The following is a 19,389-nucleotide window of genomic DNA, read 5'->3' on the forward strand; positions in this document are numbered from 1 at the left end:
TGGTTAGTGTTAATAGTCAAAGGTAGTGCATAGTTTACTAGTAAAAATAGACTACCATGCACAATTATTTTGTTACTTACTAAAACTAACATCTGTTACCTACTTAAAAATGTAAATTTCCAAAACTCATCCAACTCATTAATCTCCAGAGTGTTGTTGACATGGGTCCAATGTAATTTACAGAAGAGGGAAACTAAAAATCAAACTGTCCAGTCAAAATTAAGACTAATCAAAAATTTTAGGATTATTTACTGTATTAAGTATCTTCAGAAAAATATCTATTGACAAATAATCCACAAGATATAATACAACTTAATGATTTTGAATTTCTTAGTCTGATTAAATTTGTATGATCTTATATCAAAATCTTTACTTATAATTTTGTTTACGCCACACTACACTGTTTTGACGAACTTCCCAAGGTAGGATTTAGTCCTGAAAACTGCTGTTCGCTGTCAGCTTAATCAAATGGGGTTTCATTACGTACTACACTGTACTGTAATGAGTTTTACCGGACACCAACCTGTTGATTATAAACTGTATTTGGCAATGAGTGAGAGTGGTTAGTTTTTAACAAAAAACATAACCTCTCTTAGAGGTTATGACTAGTGATTGTTAGTCCTTAAGTCAGTGGTAATAATGATTTGTACGGATTTAGTAATATGGCGTAAAATATCGTACGTCACTCGTCCAAAAATGTGTTTATCTGACTCATATGGTAATCCTACCACTCATCCAAACACCTATTTTCAGGACTAGTATACATAATATACTATTTCAAGTATTATTTACATAATTTTTTATTTCAGCATTCATAAAATAATTCCAGAAAGAGACTGGCTAACAACCAATCAATTAGAGACCATAAATTACCCACAAATGTATGAGGAATGTATAAGAAATCTTATACACAATATTCATGAAGAGTATCAGGTGAGTATTGTGTAGCTTATCTTGCACTATGCTTATTGTCTATTGTGTTGTGTATAGGAATGGTGGATTGAGGCTTTCATTGGTCAAATTATTGTGCTGCAATTGCAATAAAAATACACAGAGGATACGCGTCCGGTAACCAGACATGGATTAGGCGTCCGGTAACCAGACGTGGATTAGGCGTCCGGTAGGGGGTCCCGGAACGCCATTACCACAATGATACGATGTTCAGCCATCAGTGTTCGTGGTGTAGTGGATAGAGTGCTTGACTGATATGCGAGAGGTCCCCGGTTCGAAACCCATCTTTAACTTTAACTTTTTGTCACAGATTTAGCTTTGAATGTAATTTCTTCTTAACTGTACATCTTTTGTTAGAATTTTGGGCATTTATAATTTTATGTTATGAAGAGAATTGAACCTTCATTTGATTTTTTTCACTATCAGCAAGTTTGGTTGGTTAGGTTAGGTTATGACCAGGCCCACTTTTATAAACGGGCAGACTGGGCATATGCCCAGGGGCGCCGGTGGTTGGGGGCGCCCGAGGGGCGCCCTGGACTACCGCCCGCACTAGGAAAAATAGGGTTTTATCAGCCGGGATTTCAAAAATCAAATGGGTGATTTCAACTTGTTGTTAAGTGATTTTGCCTTATTGCAAAAGTAAATAAATACAACAAAATTTAAAATACTTGAACTTCAGGTTATACCTCCTGTAGTCAGGGAAAGGCGGGCAGCAGTGTGAACCGGGCGCACTCACTATACTATCAGAGCCAGAGAGGCCTGCATGGTGGAAGGAAAATACATAGGTGTGCTATTCCCGTCATATGCTGACGTCACTCAGATTGCAACCACCATTTTACCATTGAGAAAAATTATCAAAACGATAACAATCAAATCAAAACAAATATATATTGATGTGGCAATACATCAGATGATTTTTTTGCAATTTACGTGACGTCAGCCAATTACGGGAATAGCACGTAGGCCAGCTGTAGTCTACAGGCCTACGGTTGGCTTGCCCCTCCTCTTCTCCCAGTCCCACCCCAATTCCCACAAGTCACAACTATAACTACTACCATTGACTTTATATCTCTACTTTATCTGTAGAGATATAAAGTCAATACTACTACCAACTACCGCGCTGCGCCAGTCCAGTACATTAGTACAGTAGTACTAGTACTCCTCCCTTAGTAGTCAGTAGGTTGTGTTCGTGTTGTGCTTGCTGCAGTCGTCAAATCAGTCACAACACAACCTAGACTGTGACAGTCACTAGTCAGTGTTGACACTCACACTGCAGTTAGTGAACCAGTAATAAATAAATAGAGAAGTGTTGATACAAGTAAGTAGGCCAATAAACAGTGAAAAATGCATAAAAAACCTAGTGGAGCCGAGCGCCGCAAGCGGTTGGCTAAAAGAAAACAAAACTCAAGAAGCAGTTTTGAAGTAAGTTAAATGTATTAACCAGTATTTCCACTGATACGGAATTGAAATCTCCCTCCCGAGACAAAACTGGTAAAAAAACACGCTAATAAAAATATATATGCATAGGCCTAGACCTATAGTAGAACCATGGAAAAACATACTCCCTTCGTAGAGTCTCGTTCAATACGTGTGTAAAGCAATGTACTGCACACTGTACTGTATACTGAACAGTAATGAAATCATACTGCGTCGTGCATATTACTACTAGCTACTGGCGCAGGGCAAGAGGCATTAGCAACTACAGTACTGTCACAAGTTTATTGCACTCACCCCAACCCCCAGCCCACCTGGCCATGGCCACCTGCTGTGAATTTCGGCGAACTGATGAGTCAACCCCCCTTTCCAACTCTGCTCTGGTCAAAACTTTTATAGTTATATATATATATATATATATATATATAAGGGCTGCTTTTGGGTTTTTGCCCAGGGCGCCACTGACCCTTAACGCGGCCCTGGTTATGACAGTAACTGCCGGACGCCTAATCCACGTCCGGTTACCGGACGCGTATCCTCTGCGATAAAAATAATACACTGGTATCATTTACACTCTATATTTAATTAAAAAGAGTTTATGTTTACAATGGAACATATTTATTATCTATCACCCTAATTAAAAGCAGATTTCAAAAGCAAATAAGTGTTACTAAGTAATTACTTCCGTAATTACTAATTACGGTAGGTGTATGGCTAAAATCTTATAATAATAAAGCAATTCTCAAATAATGTAAAATAACATGTTGTTTCAAACTGCAGAGTGAGTTTGAAGCTTTTGGTTTATTGAATTTTGATTTACAGAATGGATTGAAAAACATAAGACTCGGACAATTCATACTTAGATACATATACCCAGTATAAATAATGTTGGCTCAATGAATACTTACGTTTTCAAGTAAAGTTCAAGTTAGAAATCAAAAACTAGAACTTTTAATGATGACATAGCTGGGGGAAGTACGGTAAAGTAAGTTACATTTTGAATGAATGGCGTTTTGCTCATTTTGGCTTATGAGGAACATCATAGGAAAAAGGATCAAGTATTTAGCCCCTGACGAACTTTATAGTGACAATGTATAACTGTATAAATGCATTATGGTGAAATGCACAACGGTGATCTAACTTTGGAACTTAAAGAACATTCTATAAAATAAAAGGAACCTAATGTATAACTATTTACCTATTTTCTCTATAAAAATTTGCTAAATATATTTTATTTTCACTTTTTAGTTGCATTAAATAGTTTTCTGTAGTTGCCTGTCACCAATTTACTTTTTAACTCCCTTGAATTTACGAGGTCTATGATTTTAAAATATTATTATTTTTCAAATATGAAAGACCTAAGCCTAAGCCAATCAAGATAGTTTATGATTTAATTTATTACATTTTTAAAAAACAAACTCCTACTTTAACAGAAGAGTTTAAAACAGTACATTCAACTTTAAAAACCAAATCCAATGTCCGATCATAACATATGATTGTCCATTTTTAGATGTTTTTCAATGCAAACGAATGTTGTAAAAACTCAAGCAAGAACTTTATGTTGCATCTTCAAGTGAGGGGAGTATATTCCAAGATGGAAGAAACCCTGAGGGAATCCATAATATCCCATGTAAAAGAAATAGTGGGACCTGCTGACTCTTGGGGCAGGATAAAATATGATTGTCAGGTGAGGGATGTGCCACACTGCCTCCTGTATACAAATAAATGTTTGTTCACTATGTTTGTTGAGCAACATCAAAGAATTCCTCCTTAAGTGGTTTTGGTATGACTCATTTCTTCATTACAAAGAAAATGCTTTTATTTGTGATTTGCAATATGGTAAGGAGATCACTTCTGTTTTGTATTTTTTTTTTTAGATTGATAGATAATCTTGCAACTATTTGTATGTCAATCAAGAGTTGTGTAGTGTTGAGAAGCCCTTTTTCATAAAAACATATGATTTGAATAACATATGACTTATGATTTGATAAAACACATATGATTTGAGAATACTTAAAAAGGTGCTTAAGGATTTTATACAAAAAATGAACGGTAACTGACTGACACATACTTTAGCTTGTTAACAACCCTTACAATGGGTACAGCATGTAAGCTGGCACTTGACTGATTGCTACTAGCCTAGTTCAAAAACATTATGTGCCGTCATGCGGGTTGCGTCAACTGTCAAGTACACATGTCCGGTCTTTTCCTTACCTCCACCCTCCCCCTGCCCACAATGTCCGTGCCAGGCCCAAGTGCCAGCTTCTGTTTCACCAGCTGTAAGCGTTGGGAGTAAAGGAAAGCATAAAATTTTAATCAAAATCGTTCATGCCAAATTTTTAGATCCCATATTTTCTGTTATTTGACTACCATACTCGTTGAAAAAAAACACCTAGAGATACCATGAACTAGTACCCACATACAAAATGTCATATGCATTAAAACACATGCCACAGCTGTTGCAGCAGTAAATGCAATGATCTATGTATATATTAATTACGTAAGCCGATTCTTTGCTTCAAAATTGTGGGCGACTGGGAAGTCGTAGAAGGACGGGAGAGGGCTAAAATTAAAGGTCTTGACCCCGTGACAGCGGGAAAAATAGTGAAATTCCCCAAATTTTAATACAAAATTAGATATAACGTAAAATGTTCTCCATAAGAATAGCATTAGAAGTCATTTACTGCTGATTTCTGTTTACTTCAATACAGCTGATCGTGATTTATCACTAAGCAAATAAGCAATATTACTATACAATATTTGCTTATATTGCTTATATACTTGCTTTTATTTATCTTCGTTAACCACAAGACCAAAGCTACCTTAGTAAACCAGTATATATTCACAAACAATGATATGTTTGCTACCTTTGCATGTTAAACCTCTGGTGTGATTCAAATTATTTATTGAAAATAACATCAACAAATAACGCAAACAACAGACAACAAACTGTTTACACATAAGATATGGTGTACATAGGGATACTTATCCTGACACATAGAATGTTATTCTGAGTTTGTTTAAATACCGGATTTGCAATACGTTGGTTTACATTTGAGCTTTTTAGGGACTTACGTCCCTATAAGCCACTAGTACTTATATAAATCATTAGTCTGTAGCTTTGTAACACATTTACACACACACTGTACAACATGAATCAGTCTTGTCTTAAATCTTTTTGTTTTAATGTTTATTCGTCTACGTGTCAAGACAAGAAATACACATTTGTCGGATTTCATCAACTTTTTTCAGTGTGATGTCAGATTTAATAATGGGTCAAATAATTCGCAAACAGTAACCCTTTGATTTATTATGACCAAATACAAACTAGGTATGTCACATCAACCTTTACCGCTATGTATTTTCCTTTCACATCAAAATTTTATCCTTCACTATTTACTTCCATAAAAATATTTCTTTCCTTAGTTCCAGGATGTTCTAGTAGGTGTTTACCAAGAAATGGCAAATAAGATGTACGCTATCGTAAACTCCATCCCAGACCCTGGTCGTGTGAAATATGAGCCTGAAATTACATGTGCTAATCTCAAGTTTTACGAGTCCGAAGCATTGGAAGAAAATGATTACGACAAAGCTCATTACTACTTGTTACAGGTTAGAAAGATTTCAAAATGGATTTGATTCATAAATACATAAAGATTTTGATCAATTTCTTCTGATACTTTTATTCAGATAAAAAAGTTGTATATTAAAGACTAAGACTATAAAATGAATACAGTAAACTGTAGGTAGCCTACCATTCTCATTGTAATTATATTGTTGAATATATTTTTTACACAACAAGATTTTGCATGGCCAAGTTTGATCAAAATTTATCCATAAGCAAGCAAACAACAACATTTTACAATATTCTCCATAAGAATAACATGGGAATTTTAAATTAACAATTTTTTGAATTTTCTCCGTAACCAATCACCGTACAAAAACACTTTGATATACTAAATTATTTGTTTTTTTAAGCTCTTTAAAAAGGCAAGAGAAAAATTGGTAAATGTTGTGTTATAGGGGTAAAAAATGAGAAAACCCCATTTTGACCCCATAACACCCCCCGTTAAACCCTGTTCCCATGGTCCGATCATGCTGGTTTGCGTACTCATTCAAGTTTATCCCGCCTTACACCTTCAAACCAAATTTTATCAAAATCGGACAAAAATTACTCAAGTTATTGTCCGGACGGACATATATATACAGACTGTCCCAAAAGTCCCGGACCGGTTTAATATTTTCCAAACGACAACAGATAAATCAATAAGATTTGGTACATCAACACCACACCTAAAAATCTACTTTTTTAAGGAAATATCAATTTTCTGTCACATCATGGGGACGTCCCGCAAGGAGTCAGAAGGAAATCATAAATAGAAGCATAGGTTGACATGCACATCAAATTAAAGGTCTTTACTAGCAGAATATAATGCCGCAAATTTGAACTCAAACGGACAACCGAGTCAAGAATGACAGTGGTTCAAAGATTCATTTAATTTGCATTGCTATACGCTTACTCCTCGGGGGGCACAGCCCTAGGAATCGGAAGAAAATCGTTAACGTAAGCATCGAACACGTGGTCGATATGCACATCAAATTAAAGGTCTTCACTAGTAGATTACAATGCTGTAAATTCAAGCTGAAAAGAACGCCTGAGTAAAAAATGGCAGTCGTTCAAAGATTCAAAATGGCAGATTCAAGAAATCTTTGAACGGCTGTCATTTTTATTCAGTTATCCGTTTGAGTTCAAATTTGCGGCATTATATTCTGCTAGTAAAGGTCTTTAATTTGATGTGATTTATGCTTCTATTAAGATTTCCTTCTGACTCCTTGCGGGACGTCCCCATGGTATGACAGAAAATTTATAGTTCCTTAAAAAAGTAGATTTTTAGGTGTGGTGTTGATGTGCAAAATCTTATTGATTTATTTGTTGTCGTTTAGAAAATGTTAAACCGGTCCGGGACTTTTGGGACAGTCTGTATATATCTCTATATATATGTACATATCTCTATATATAGATATATAAAAATTTTTACGAATTGTGTTTTTGGCCTCTGGGAACATCAAAATGAAAAAGTAAATCGGTCCCTGGCCTTTGTCTTTCCATGAGACCTACGGTAATAGCTACTTCCCTATAGGGAAATTCGCTAAAACAAGCATGCGTTCCTGAAAAAAGTTAATTAAAAAAAGAAACTATTGTAACCAATATATGTTTTCAGTTTTAGTACTATCGCCTGGGACTGGCCTGGGCTTTATACCATTGGGCAGTCCCCAGGTAGAAAAGGGGTCAGGAGACAGGTTCCATCAAACAGAGTTCGAAAGAAACAATGCCAAAGTAATCTATAATTGCTACACAATACCAACATATTTCAATTTTTAGAGGTTGGAAAAAAGTGAAATAGCCGATTCTCAGGTGTGGGTAGATCTTGCCAAATTTTGGAAAAATAAATTGGAATTTGAAAAAGCTGAGGAATGTGCTAAGGAGGCTGTATCTCTTGAACCTAGGAAGACAAATGCGTAAGTTGGGTATATTGGCTACATTAATTTATTTAGTTGTAATATTTCATTTCATTCATTCATTATTTAGTATTGTTTCTTAAAATATTAACTTCTGTTCATACACCTTTGTTATTAATCACTCCTCAGAAAGGCTGGCCTAATTTTCATTTTCCTAATTTATATAATTTCATTAATCTGTTCAATTAATCATCAATAATATTCATTCCATAGCCTATATATATATTTTTTACAAAATCCACAACTTAATTATTTATTAAATATGTAAAGGAATTGCAATACATCAAAATTTCTTATAATATCATTTCAAAATTAGTCCTTAAGGAATCAAAATTCAAGAAGCAGTGAAACAGTGATCCATATGTGTTCAACAATGAATTATGAGAACGTGAACATTGAGATTGGAGAGAAAAGGAAGAGAGTGGAAGTTAAAACTGTTAGTTGAAAGAAGGATTCCAGATTTTATCTAAATTAAATAAATTTATTTATATCATCAAGAAACCCAGTTTATATCAAGTTATATCACAGTTAACCTCAAGAGGACTCAACTCCATCATTGTTATTTTCAAAATTAAGTATAAATTTTTCTTTTAAACTCTTTTAAATTCAGTGCTAATTGGACTTACCTTTTGGACATCATAGAGACATAAAGCGTTTATAAGCTTAGAGACTTATTTAGTTTTATGACACAGTAAAATTAGATTTTTTCATTGTTGGGATTTTGTAAGTTTAACACCTTAAATAGGCCTATTTGGACACTATTTAATTTATTAATTCTTTGCATTCAAGCCTGCACGACACCCTACCCTGAGATATAGCACATCTAAATTATTTGAACGTTTATTTCAAACTTATCTTTTATTTAATTTTAATTTCAACCCCACACACCATTGTCAGTCCTTTCATTATACCATCAAGCCTTTTAAATTTCATTGCATGTTTGTTCATTCGTTTCAATAAAACACCTTTTGTAATTCGTATCTTTGATAACTTATTAACCTCAAACTTTTATAGAATAGGCCTAACCTAAAATGAATATTGTGAGGTGAGTTTACATAGTTAATTTTAATTTTGTGAACAGCATCCTGGAAATTAAACATATCATGTCCTATAAAATGTTAAATGTCCATTTAAAAAGATTAAATAAATTATCATTATCACATGGGGCTGATTTAAAACAAGAAGTTTGAGTAGAGAATTTGATCGATCATTTGTATATAATGTTAAAAACTTAACCTGATTGATCAAATCAATTTGCATATTATACAATCATCAACTGACGCAATCCACTTGATCCTTTACGTTATCCTTCTCCTTCAATACTTTTAATGTTATTTCTATGTCCAAATCAGATTTTATTTCAATATACTCAATATACTAAAACTGATATTCCAAAATTCCATTCACTTTTACAATGGGAATGGAATAATTTGAGTGTGGTGGACGGCAGGTAAATATTACCAAATATACTTTTCACCGTCAACTGCAATCTTTATTCTTTAGCTTTTAAGCCATTTTGGAGAAAACTCCATCATCGGGTTGCAATGGCATGTTAAATTCAAGTTGAAAACCAGAAAGAGGTAAAACAATATGGTTAACACAGTGAGTTTATTTATTACAGACTTATGTTCCATGGACTATTCTCTTGGCTGATGGAAGATACAGAAGTGGCTGAAATGTTTTTGTTGGCAGCCGTGAGTTTCAACCCGTTCTGCTTGGAAGGGTGGGTCACGTTGTACATGCTACATAAACAGATGGGCAAACAGAGAGAGGCTAACGTCGAACTGTCACACGGTAGGAACGTCTTGGATGATCTTGGTAGCTTTGATGTTAGATAGATAAAGTATGTTAATGAAATAAACCCCCCAAGAAACCAAGACCTGCACCACTACAACACCCGTCATGGCTCCAAATTTACACTACCAGTTCACCGAACAACTCTTTGGGAGAAAAAAACCTTCCTACACTGGCTGCAAGCTGAGGAACCATCTACCTGACTACCTGAGAGACCTGACTGGCAACAAGCTACACCAGGAGTTGAAGAAGTGGCTAGTCGCAAGACCCTTCTACTCAATAAAGGAATTTTATGAAAATTATGGAAATTAACATGTACAATTCACTATTGTAATTCTTAACGAATTAACAATAAAGAATATTGTATTCTATTGTATAAGTTTTGTGGAGGGAACACTTACCAGCAATTACAAAATGTTGTGATTTGTTCATTCACAATAGGATCCACGATTGGATCACTAAGAGTATGTGTGGTTACTAATCACAGGTTTTGCTTAATTTGTTTAAAAGTAAAATTAAATGTTTTTTATACACAGATAAACAAAATGAAACACAATTTTTAAACAAAGTTGTGAGAATGATGAAATACAGTAATATCATTTTTGAGAGTCCTTGGACCCTAGACTTTCTAACGTGTAAAACAGTTAAAGAACTACAAAGAAAATGTCTAATCACAGTTTACTAGAAATTTAAATTACAATCACTCTGGTGTTTGAAAAAATATTTTGGGATGGTAAATAACTCTTCAGCTACTGTTTTAAATTAAAGAAATTAACATTGCTCTTATGGCAGGTAAATCCAAGATTGACGTTAGCTTCCATGATCTCCTTTGGAGAACAATTCAAAACTACAAAGAACACTTCTAATCTCACAGTACACTAGATATTTAAATTATAATCACTTTGGTGTTTAAAAAAATATTTTTTGGCAATAAAACTTTTCAGCAGCTATTTGAAATTATCCTACATGGCTGCTATCCTCCAAGGACTCTTAATTAGGATTTACATGAAACAGATGAGTATGGTTATATTACTTATATTTAAATCCTATGAGCCGAGCCCCGGGAATTATTCATTGATTTAATAATGTACATACTTTGTATTAATTTTAAACCCAATTTCTAGCTAAGAGCTGCATCAAAGATTTTGTACCTGATAATGAAGTGATATCGAACCTTTATTGGTTTGCTGATGTGTCTGAAAAAGACAGGATATTTCTTCTCACCGCAGCCAAACTATTGCATCTATCATTTCCTGAGGTAAAAAAATGAAATCTTAATGACAATTTTTATAATGTTCGTAGGCCTAAGACTCAAAAATAGTGTTGCCTCATAGTAAATATTGTAATCATCGTTACACCAGAAAGGCGCATGAAATGGTCGCCTGTTGGGTGTAATGTTAATTGGAATGTCCATTCAAAATCAATCACCACTTAATATCTTTTATTGTATTTACCATCTTATAAATAATTATAAAAAAGTATGTTTATGTTGTAAGTGTTATTTTAGAGATATTTATATTTACTTTTATAAAATTTGTATGCACACATTATGCTGTAAGAAGCTATTTACTGTACATATAGGAACATTATTCATGAGGTTCCAAATAATCTGTTGTCACATGATTCAGTTTGCTGAGCTGGCATTATCCTACGATCTACTTCTCCATGGCAGGACAGTGATCTACCTCTACTACTTGGCTGTAAGCCACTACCAGCAAGGACGGTATACTAGCAGTCTTGTCCACGCAGAGGAGGCTCTGAAATTGAGTTGGGAGGTAAGTCTGTCAAGCATGGTAAAATCCCACTTCAAAACCTAACAAGAACAAAGGCTCATATAGGACAAGACCATAGCGAAAGTCACTGACATATCTCTTTGGGGTTGTGACAATCTTGATGATATTTATCTACTGACATGAAGAATTCGAGGGTTATTAATGAAATGTACAATACTTTTTCACCAAATTTAACCTTTAAACAGCAAAGACATTGAACTTGGTCATGGGGAACAGTCCAGCCTCCATTATCCCGGTTCAGCAAGATAATCAAAAGGATAGGTTTTCCTGAAGGGTGATGGCAAATGGGAATCATTTCAGTGAGATGCAATGGAAACTTTTCCTAAGACTAAACCTTTCTTAAGAATACCAAATGTGCTATTTTAATGCACAAAAATCTTTTCTATCTGGGCACAATTTAGCAATCTGATGATTTTTGCATTTACTAGAGAAAAATAGGTGATTTTAATAATCTCTGTATCAATCAATAAATCAAATCTCCTATCTCATAAGTTTGCCTCTGACTTCTTACAATAAATTATGTAGTAATGATTTATAAAACCTACATTTTCAGGATGAAAGGCTATGGGCATTAAAAGGACACAATTTGTTTAAACTTCAAAAACAAGAGGAAGCTAAAATAGCATATCAGGTTGCCCTTAACTTCAAGGATCGACAAAATCAACATTTAATTAATTTGAGGTAACTTCCTTTCAGCGATGTTTTAAACATGTGGTTTTATTTAATTGTGGGTTGAAAATACAAAATTTTATTTGTAATACAAAGATTCATTCATTGTTTGAATACAAAATTGTAAAAATATACACAAACAAATTGAGGACACTATTATGAATATTATGATACATTTTGATTGGATGTTATTCTGACCTATTAGGCAAACTAAGTAGGTTTAAAAACCATAGAGGCAGCTATCTTATAAAAAGTGCATTTTTATTTCCTTTACAATAATAAATAGGTACTGTAGACTCCCTCTTATCCGGACTCCTTGGGACCGAGGCCAGTCCGGATGACGGTTTTTCCAGGTTAAACCGACGCCCCCAAAAACTTGTTAAAACGGACCGTTTAAACGCATACTGTATAAGCCAACTAATGATGATTATTATATTACGTATTCATACAACCTGTCTTCAATCAAACCTGTCCAAGCTTCACGCCACGTCAAACCCAAAACTTTTATATTTCAGGATCTTAGAAAGTGCACCGATGTTTTCCTAAGAGACGACTCTGTGAAACGTGCTCTACAGCCTCCCTACAACGGACCATATCCTGTAATTTCTCGTGATGAAAAATCCTTAGTAATATCACAGAATGGCAAACAAGTGCGAGTGAGCTTAGACAGGGCCTCACTGATTACCTAACTGATTAGGCCTTACTGAGGGCCTTACTAATTAGGGGTGATTACTGTTGGCCTCAAATCTTTCCCACGAGAACAGTCGTTTCAGTACCGCCCACTTCTTGCCGATCTAGTCCGGTTAAACCGATTTGATGATGAAAATTGTCCGGTTAAAGAGGTGTCCGAATAAGAGGGAGTCTACTGTATGAGGAGGAAGACACAGTATAAATTAACTACACAACTATTATAATGGGGCAAGAATATCAGTTGGATTATATTGAAATGTTGAATATTACTCTTAACTTTTTTTTATTTATAGCAGTCAGTCCATAACTATAATAGTTTTCAAGATTAGAATGAAAATGTGTACAATGAATTCTTACTTACACCTTACATCCAGAACTATATTATGTATGAGTAGATATTTGGCTACACCAACCAAACAACTCCACCTCTCTCAATCTTCAGAGCCTCAGTTGCTCCTATTCTCTTCATATCAGCTGTCACTTGGCTCCACTATTTTTGCCATAACCGAGACGTAGGAATTGGCTAACTCAGGAACTCGCTAACTCGGTCGTGTGTCGGAACTGGCTAACTCTGGAACTGGCTAACCGTCCAGTCAGGAATTGGCTAGCTCCGGAACCCGCTAACTCGATTTTGTCTCGCGGCGGAATTCACTAACTCTGGAAGTCGCTAACCCGGCCATGCCCACTGCACGGAGCGTTGCCAACCTTGTACGACAAAATAATCGTTCACTGCCGTATTTCAAAATGTCAGTGTCAATAAAGATACAGTAAATGTTATTGTTTTTTGTTATCAATTCCACTTTTAACAGATAACTAGCCCAAAGTAATTCAAAGAAAATTAAAAAATCATGAAAAAGTGTTTTTTTTTTATTAAACTGTACAATGGCCAGTTAAATGTTTATGATTTCGATCTTAAATATAATGCCATCAAATGCATGCTTAAATGTAATGCCATCAGTATAAAAAAAAATAATAGAATATGAAAAATATTGAAAATTCTGTTTAATTGGTACTAAATAATTAAACCTCTACGAAATTAAGCTAAAATACACGCAAATTCTTAAACACGGAAAACAGATGTAATCGTAATATCGTAATAAACCAAAACTATTAACTAATACAGTCATCAACCATCGTAACTTTCATAACTAATTCATAGATTTTAAATTAAATGTTCGTCGTTGAACCGTCCAACTTACGTGTACAAATATGATGACATAGACTAAGTTTTTATCCAGGCCTAATATAGTTTGGAACCAAAGCCATTGTTAGCCTACTAGTAAATAGTTGCCTAATTCTAAAATGTGTTGATTTTTTTAGCAATAATGTTACATGTTTTAAAACCGTTTTTAGATTGTACACCTAAGCGCCACTAGTAAAAAATAGGAGAAGATATAATATTCATATAATAAAACGTGACAGGGTTATTTTAATTCACGATTCTTAATAAACGAATTAACGGATTTTCCTGATTTGAGTGTTGGGTTTCCTTTATATTGCTTTCACAATCGATATAAACTATACCAAGCCATTGCTCGGTTCACCGTTCCCCAGTACTGAGCTAAACAATAGACAATAGCTTTGTTTTTGGATAAGATCAAGTAATTTTAGCTAGTGCCACCATTCATAAGAATTGTAACAAACAAGAACGCCTGGGTCCATTTAGAACCAGCCTGGAGAAAAACTCCAGACTTTTAAAAAGTAGGCCTACTGGAAGACGTAAAATTAATATTAATTCAACAAAATTAAAAGGACTAATAGCCTACGATAAAAGAAATTTACAAGTTGTATTTATGCATAGACTAACTTTTAATGCAATCTAAGAATACATTAGGCCTACCACTTTATAATGTATTGAAAAATATTTATTTAAATTCAATAGATCTATTTAAAAATACATTACCACTACAATGTAATTCTGTAATGACGTTTAACGTGTAAATTTTATTATGATTTATGATTCAAGGTTACAAGCCCAGTATATAAAATACGAACTCAATAATTTTATTTGCAAAAGTTCACAAAATGGTATTTATTCAAATAAAAGAAACAAATGGCGGACTACGAAAATAGACATTTGATAACAGTAACATGTAACATGTAAATTAAATGTGCATTTTTATCTTTTTGCATACCAATATGTTGGATAAACTATTGTTAGGCTATATGTTATCAATTTAGGCCTATGTAATAGTTATCTCTGTGTAATGTAAAAATGTTTTTTTTCACTGTTGTAATGTTGGCAACTCTGCTAGTAGAAATAGAGACTATCTTCTCAAGTAAAATGGTGTTTTACTATAACCTAATCACTGCCTTAAAACTAAACTTAAAACCCTTTAAAAACTAATAGGTTATGGGACCAGATATATAGTAAAACCATAAAAACATTAAAACCATTGTGAAAAAGAGGAATAAAGTTATCATGAGTTCCGGGAGTGAAAGTGAACTGAACAATGTCGGCAAACTCAAGGACGTGGAATCGTACACCATGTGGGACTTTGAGGTTAAAATTCTTTTTAAGTCCAAAAATCTCTGGGATATTGTTGATGGAACAGAAACTTTGGATAATCAAGAAGATGATAAGAAAAAGAAGGCTTGGAAGTCATTAGATGCAAAAGCACAACACATCATAATAATGACTATAGACCAATCAGTTAAAATGCATGTAGTCACTTGTGACACTTCCAAACAAATGTACGACACTTTAAAACGCCTTTTTCAAAGAGATACGACACAGCAAAAGTGTTCTTTATTGCAAGAATTCTACAACTTCAAATTCGATCTTCAAAAGGACATGATGTCAAACATAGCCTACATACAGAACATTGCTTTTAAGCTTAACAGACTTGACCAAAAAGTGGACGACACGATGCTACTCACAAAGATCCTGAGTATCCTTCCAGACCAATATAAACATTTCTCCAGTGCGTGGGATTCTACCAGTGCAACCGAGAAAACCCTCGAGAACCTGAAGGCTAGACTGTTGCAAGAAGAGGCGAAGACCGTGAGTGACTGTGAGCAAGTAGCTTTTAAAACCAAATCTCAAGGTAGGCCTAGAGTTGTAACATGTTATTCTTGTAAGGAATCAGGACACATTCGTCAAAACTGTCCTAACGTAGGCCTAAAATCAAAATTTTGTTCATACTGTAAGAAACCTAATCATGTAGAAAGTGAATGTTTTTTGAAAAATAAGCAGCCTAAAGCATGCAATATATGTAAGAAAACTAACCATTCTGAAAAGAATTGCTTTTTCCGTAACAAATCTAAATTTAAACCTAAAGATGACTGTAAAACATCTTTTCTGAGTCATGTAAATCTGCCAACAAACAAGTCTACACAACTAGGCGATTGTGTTAACCTATGCGATAGCGTTAATACAAAATCTTTCATTATTGATAGTGGTTGTACCCCTAATCACATGACAAATGATATTTCTATTTTAGAAAATGTAAAATCATGTACTAAAAGTATTTCTGTTGCAAAGAAAAATCAAAGCATGCAGCAAATTGCTGTAGGAAATGTTGACTCTGACCAATGTACACTAAAAAATGTTTCTTATGTACCAGAGTTAAGTAACAACCTAATGTCTGTCAATGCAATTACCGAAAACGGTGGCGAAGTATTATTCACAAAAAACAAGGTACAAGTTCTCAAAGATAAGTCTATCATTTTAGAAGGGTGTAAAAATAAAAGTGGTTTGTATGTAGTTCAGTTAACGGAAAGTGTAAATGAAGTCGCTACTGTAGGCCTAAGCAAATTTGATCAAAATGAATGTAGGCCTAAACCTTTTGATACAGAAAGTGTAAAACCTATCCAAAAACAAACCAATGTACCGGTAATCATAAAGTCAAACACTAGCCCTACTACACGTAATGAAGTAGCTTTAGAATGGCATAGAAAGTTAGGTCATATCAGTTTTCCGTATATGAAAAAGTTGACAAAAATTACTAATGGCATTCCAACTGATGTTTATATGTGTGAAGATGAATTTTGTGATATTTGTATTAAATCTAAGCAAGTAAGGAATCCTTTCAATACATCTAGAGTAAAAGCTTCTAGACCTTTAAAACTGATACATTCTGATCTTTGCGGTCCGATTGAACCCTTGACTCACGATGGTAAAAAGTATTTTTTAACTGTTATTGATGATTTCTCTCATTTTTGTAAGGTGTATCTATTAAAAAGTAAAAGTGAAGTGTTTAGCTACCTAAAAGAATATGTAAATGAAGCAGAAGCTCATTTCAATCTTAAAATTTCTAAAATAAGGTGCGACAATGGTGGTGAGTATGTTGCCAGTGGTCTGAAAGAGTATTGCAAATCTAAAGGAATTGTCATAGACTACACAGTACCTTATTCACCCCAGCTCAACGGAACAGCCGAAAGAATGAATCGCACATTAATGGAAAAGGCTCGAGCGATGATCTTTGACTCTAATCTACATAAAGAAATGTGGGGCGAGGCTATTTTAACATCTGCATACCTACTTAATAGAAGCCCTACTGTTAACCTAGATACAACACCTGCTGAAAAATGGTACGACAGAAAACCTGACCTTTCAAGACTTCAAATATTTGGCACAGTAGCCTATGCAAAAGTCTTAGGCTATTTAAAGAAATTGGAAGCAAGAAGTAAAGAAGCTATTTTTGTCGGATATGCAATGAACGGCTATCGATTGTGGGATCCTGAAAAAAGAAAAATATTTATCTCTAGAGATGTGATTTTCAAAGATGCAAACTCTGAACAAATTAAAATAAGACAGATGCAAAATAATTTTTCTGATGAAGATTGTACACAAACTGCAGAAGATGAAGAAAGAGAAGAACACATGCATGAAACTCAAGGAGAAGATCAAGAAAACCAACTAGGTGCAAACCTAGAAGAAGAAAATATTGGAAGGCCTGATATAAATGAAGAAATTGAAAATGAACGACACTACAATCTGCGACCAAGAATAAATATGAAACGACCTTCAAGATATGAAGAAGAATATGAAAACGGCCAAGTTCTGCTGACGTACAATGAATGTATGACTAGTAGCGATAAAGAAAAATGGGAATTGGCCATTAAGAAAGAAAAACAATCCTTAGAGAAGAATGAGACTTGGGAAATAATAGATGAAAAACAACTGAATGAAAATGATGAAATACTAACAAGTAGATGGGTGTTTAAAATTAAAGAGGATGGGACATATAAAGCCCGTTTAGTAGTTCGAGGCTGTGAACAGAAGAAAGGAAATTTGGACTTTAGAGATACTTTCAGTCCAGTTGTGGAAAGTGCTTCTTTAAGAATTCTTTTCTCACTAGCTGCTCAAGAAAACTTACATATCCAAACTTTCGATGTAAAGACTGCTTTCCTGTATGGGGAAATTGAGAATGATATTTATATGAAGATACCAGAAGGATTTAAGGAACAAGGGAAAATTTGCAAACTCAAGAAAGCCCTCTACGGTTTAAAACAAGCTCCAAGTCAGTGGAATAAGAAGTTAACCTCATTTCTGAAAGATGAAGGACTAATACAGCTCAAAACCGATCAATGCCTGTTTAAGGATATTAAAAATGAACTTTATTTGGCTATTCATGTTGACGACGGCATCTTAATGGCGAAAAATCAAAATAAACTTAAAGACCTGCTAGAAAAACTCAGAACTAATTTTGAGATGACAATTAACAAGAATCCAAATATGTATATTGGAATGGAAATAACCAGGAAAAAGGAAGGCATCTATCTCAGTCAAACAAACTATGCAAATCAAGTACTCAACAACTTTAATATGACAGAGTGTAAGTCAGTATCTACTCCCTTAGAAGAACAGACTAAGATTGTTGATGAAGATGGAAAAACTAACTTTCCTTATAGAGAAGCTATAGGAAGCCTTCTCTACATGACTAATAAAACTAGACCAGACATGACATTTGCAGTTAATTTTGAAAGCCGCTCTACCGAAAATCCGAGAAAAAAGGATGTCCAAAACATCAAGAGAACTTTGAGATACCTCAAAGGAACAAAAAACAAAGGAATATTTTTTCCTTCAACAAGTTCTAAAGACCTAAGTATTCAAGCGTACTGTGACTCAGACTACGCAGGAGATGTAAAGGATAGAAAAAGTACAAGCGGATATGTCCTGCTGTTAGGAAGTGCACCAATTGTATGGAGTTCAAAAAAACAACCAATAACTGCTCTATCAACAGCTGAAGCTGAGTACATATCTGCAGCTGAATGTTGCAAGGAAATAAAATACATCAAGACTCTAATCACAGAACTGACCGAAAAAACTGTGAAAACCACCCTGAATGTTGATAATCAAAGTGCCATAAAACTCATCAAATCAGGTCAAATGAACAGAAAGAGTAAGCATATTGATGTGAGATTTCACTTTGTGAGCGAACAATTTCATGCCAAACTATTTGACTTAAAGTACTGCTGCTCAGAGGACCAATTGGCTGACATATTCACAAAACCTTTGTCCAGCACAAAATTTTCAAAGTTTACAAGTCAGCTATTAAGTAATGTGTAAAGACATAATTTAGCCTACACAAAT

At 34.4% G+C, this 19,389-nt stretch overlaps 1 protein-coding gene across 1 annotated transcript in view; it reads left to right on the forward strand.

Annotated features, from left to right (window-relative positions):
• LOC128985885 (cilia- and flagella-associated protein 70-like) overlaps positions 1-19,389 on the forward strand; it is a 41,913-nt gene that overhangs the window by 14,278 nt on the left and 8,246 nt on the right. The window contains exons 10-17 of the mRNA XM_054405849.1: positions 810-933; positions 3,896-4,072; positions 5,812-5,997; positions 7,769-7,905; positions 9,527-9,699; positions 10,824-10,957; positions 11,328-11,474; positions 12,046-12,173. Coding sequence (XP_054261824.1) covers positions 810-933; positions 3,896-4,072; positions 5,812-5,997; positions 7,769-7,905; positions 9,527-9,699; positions 10,824-10,957; positions 11,328-11,474; positions 12,046-12,173 — 1,206 coding nt within the window. The remainder of the gene's footprint in view (positions 1-809; positions 934-3,895; positions 4,073-5,811; positions 5,998-7,768; positions 7,906-9,526; positions 9,700-10,823; positions 10,958-11,327; positions 11,475-12,045; positions 12,174-19,389) is intronic.

Source organism: Macrosteles quadrilineatus, unplaced genomic scaffold (genome assembly GCF_028750875.1).
Source record: "Macrosteles quadrilineatus isolate MER2022 unplaced genomic scaffold, UCM_ALF_1.0 Scaffold_2__2_contigs__length_208266976, whole genome shotgun sequence".
Lineage (NCBI taxonomy): Eukaryota > Metazoa > Arthropoda > Insecta > Hemiptera > Cicadellidae > Macrosteles > Macrosteles quadrilineatus.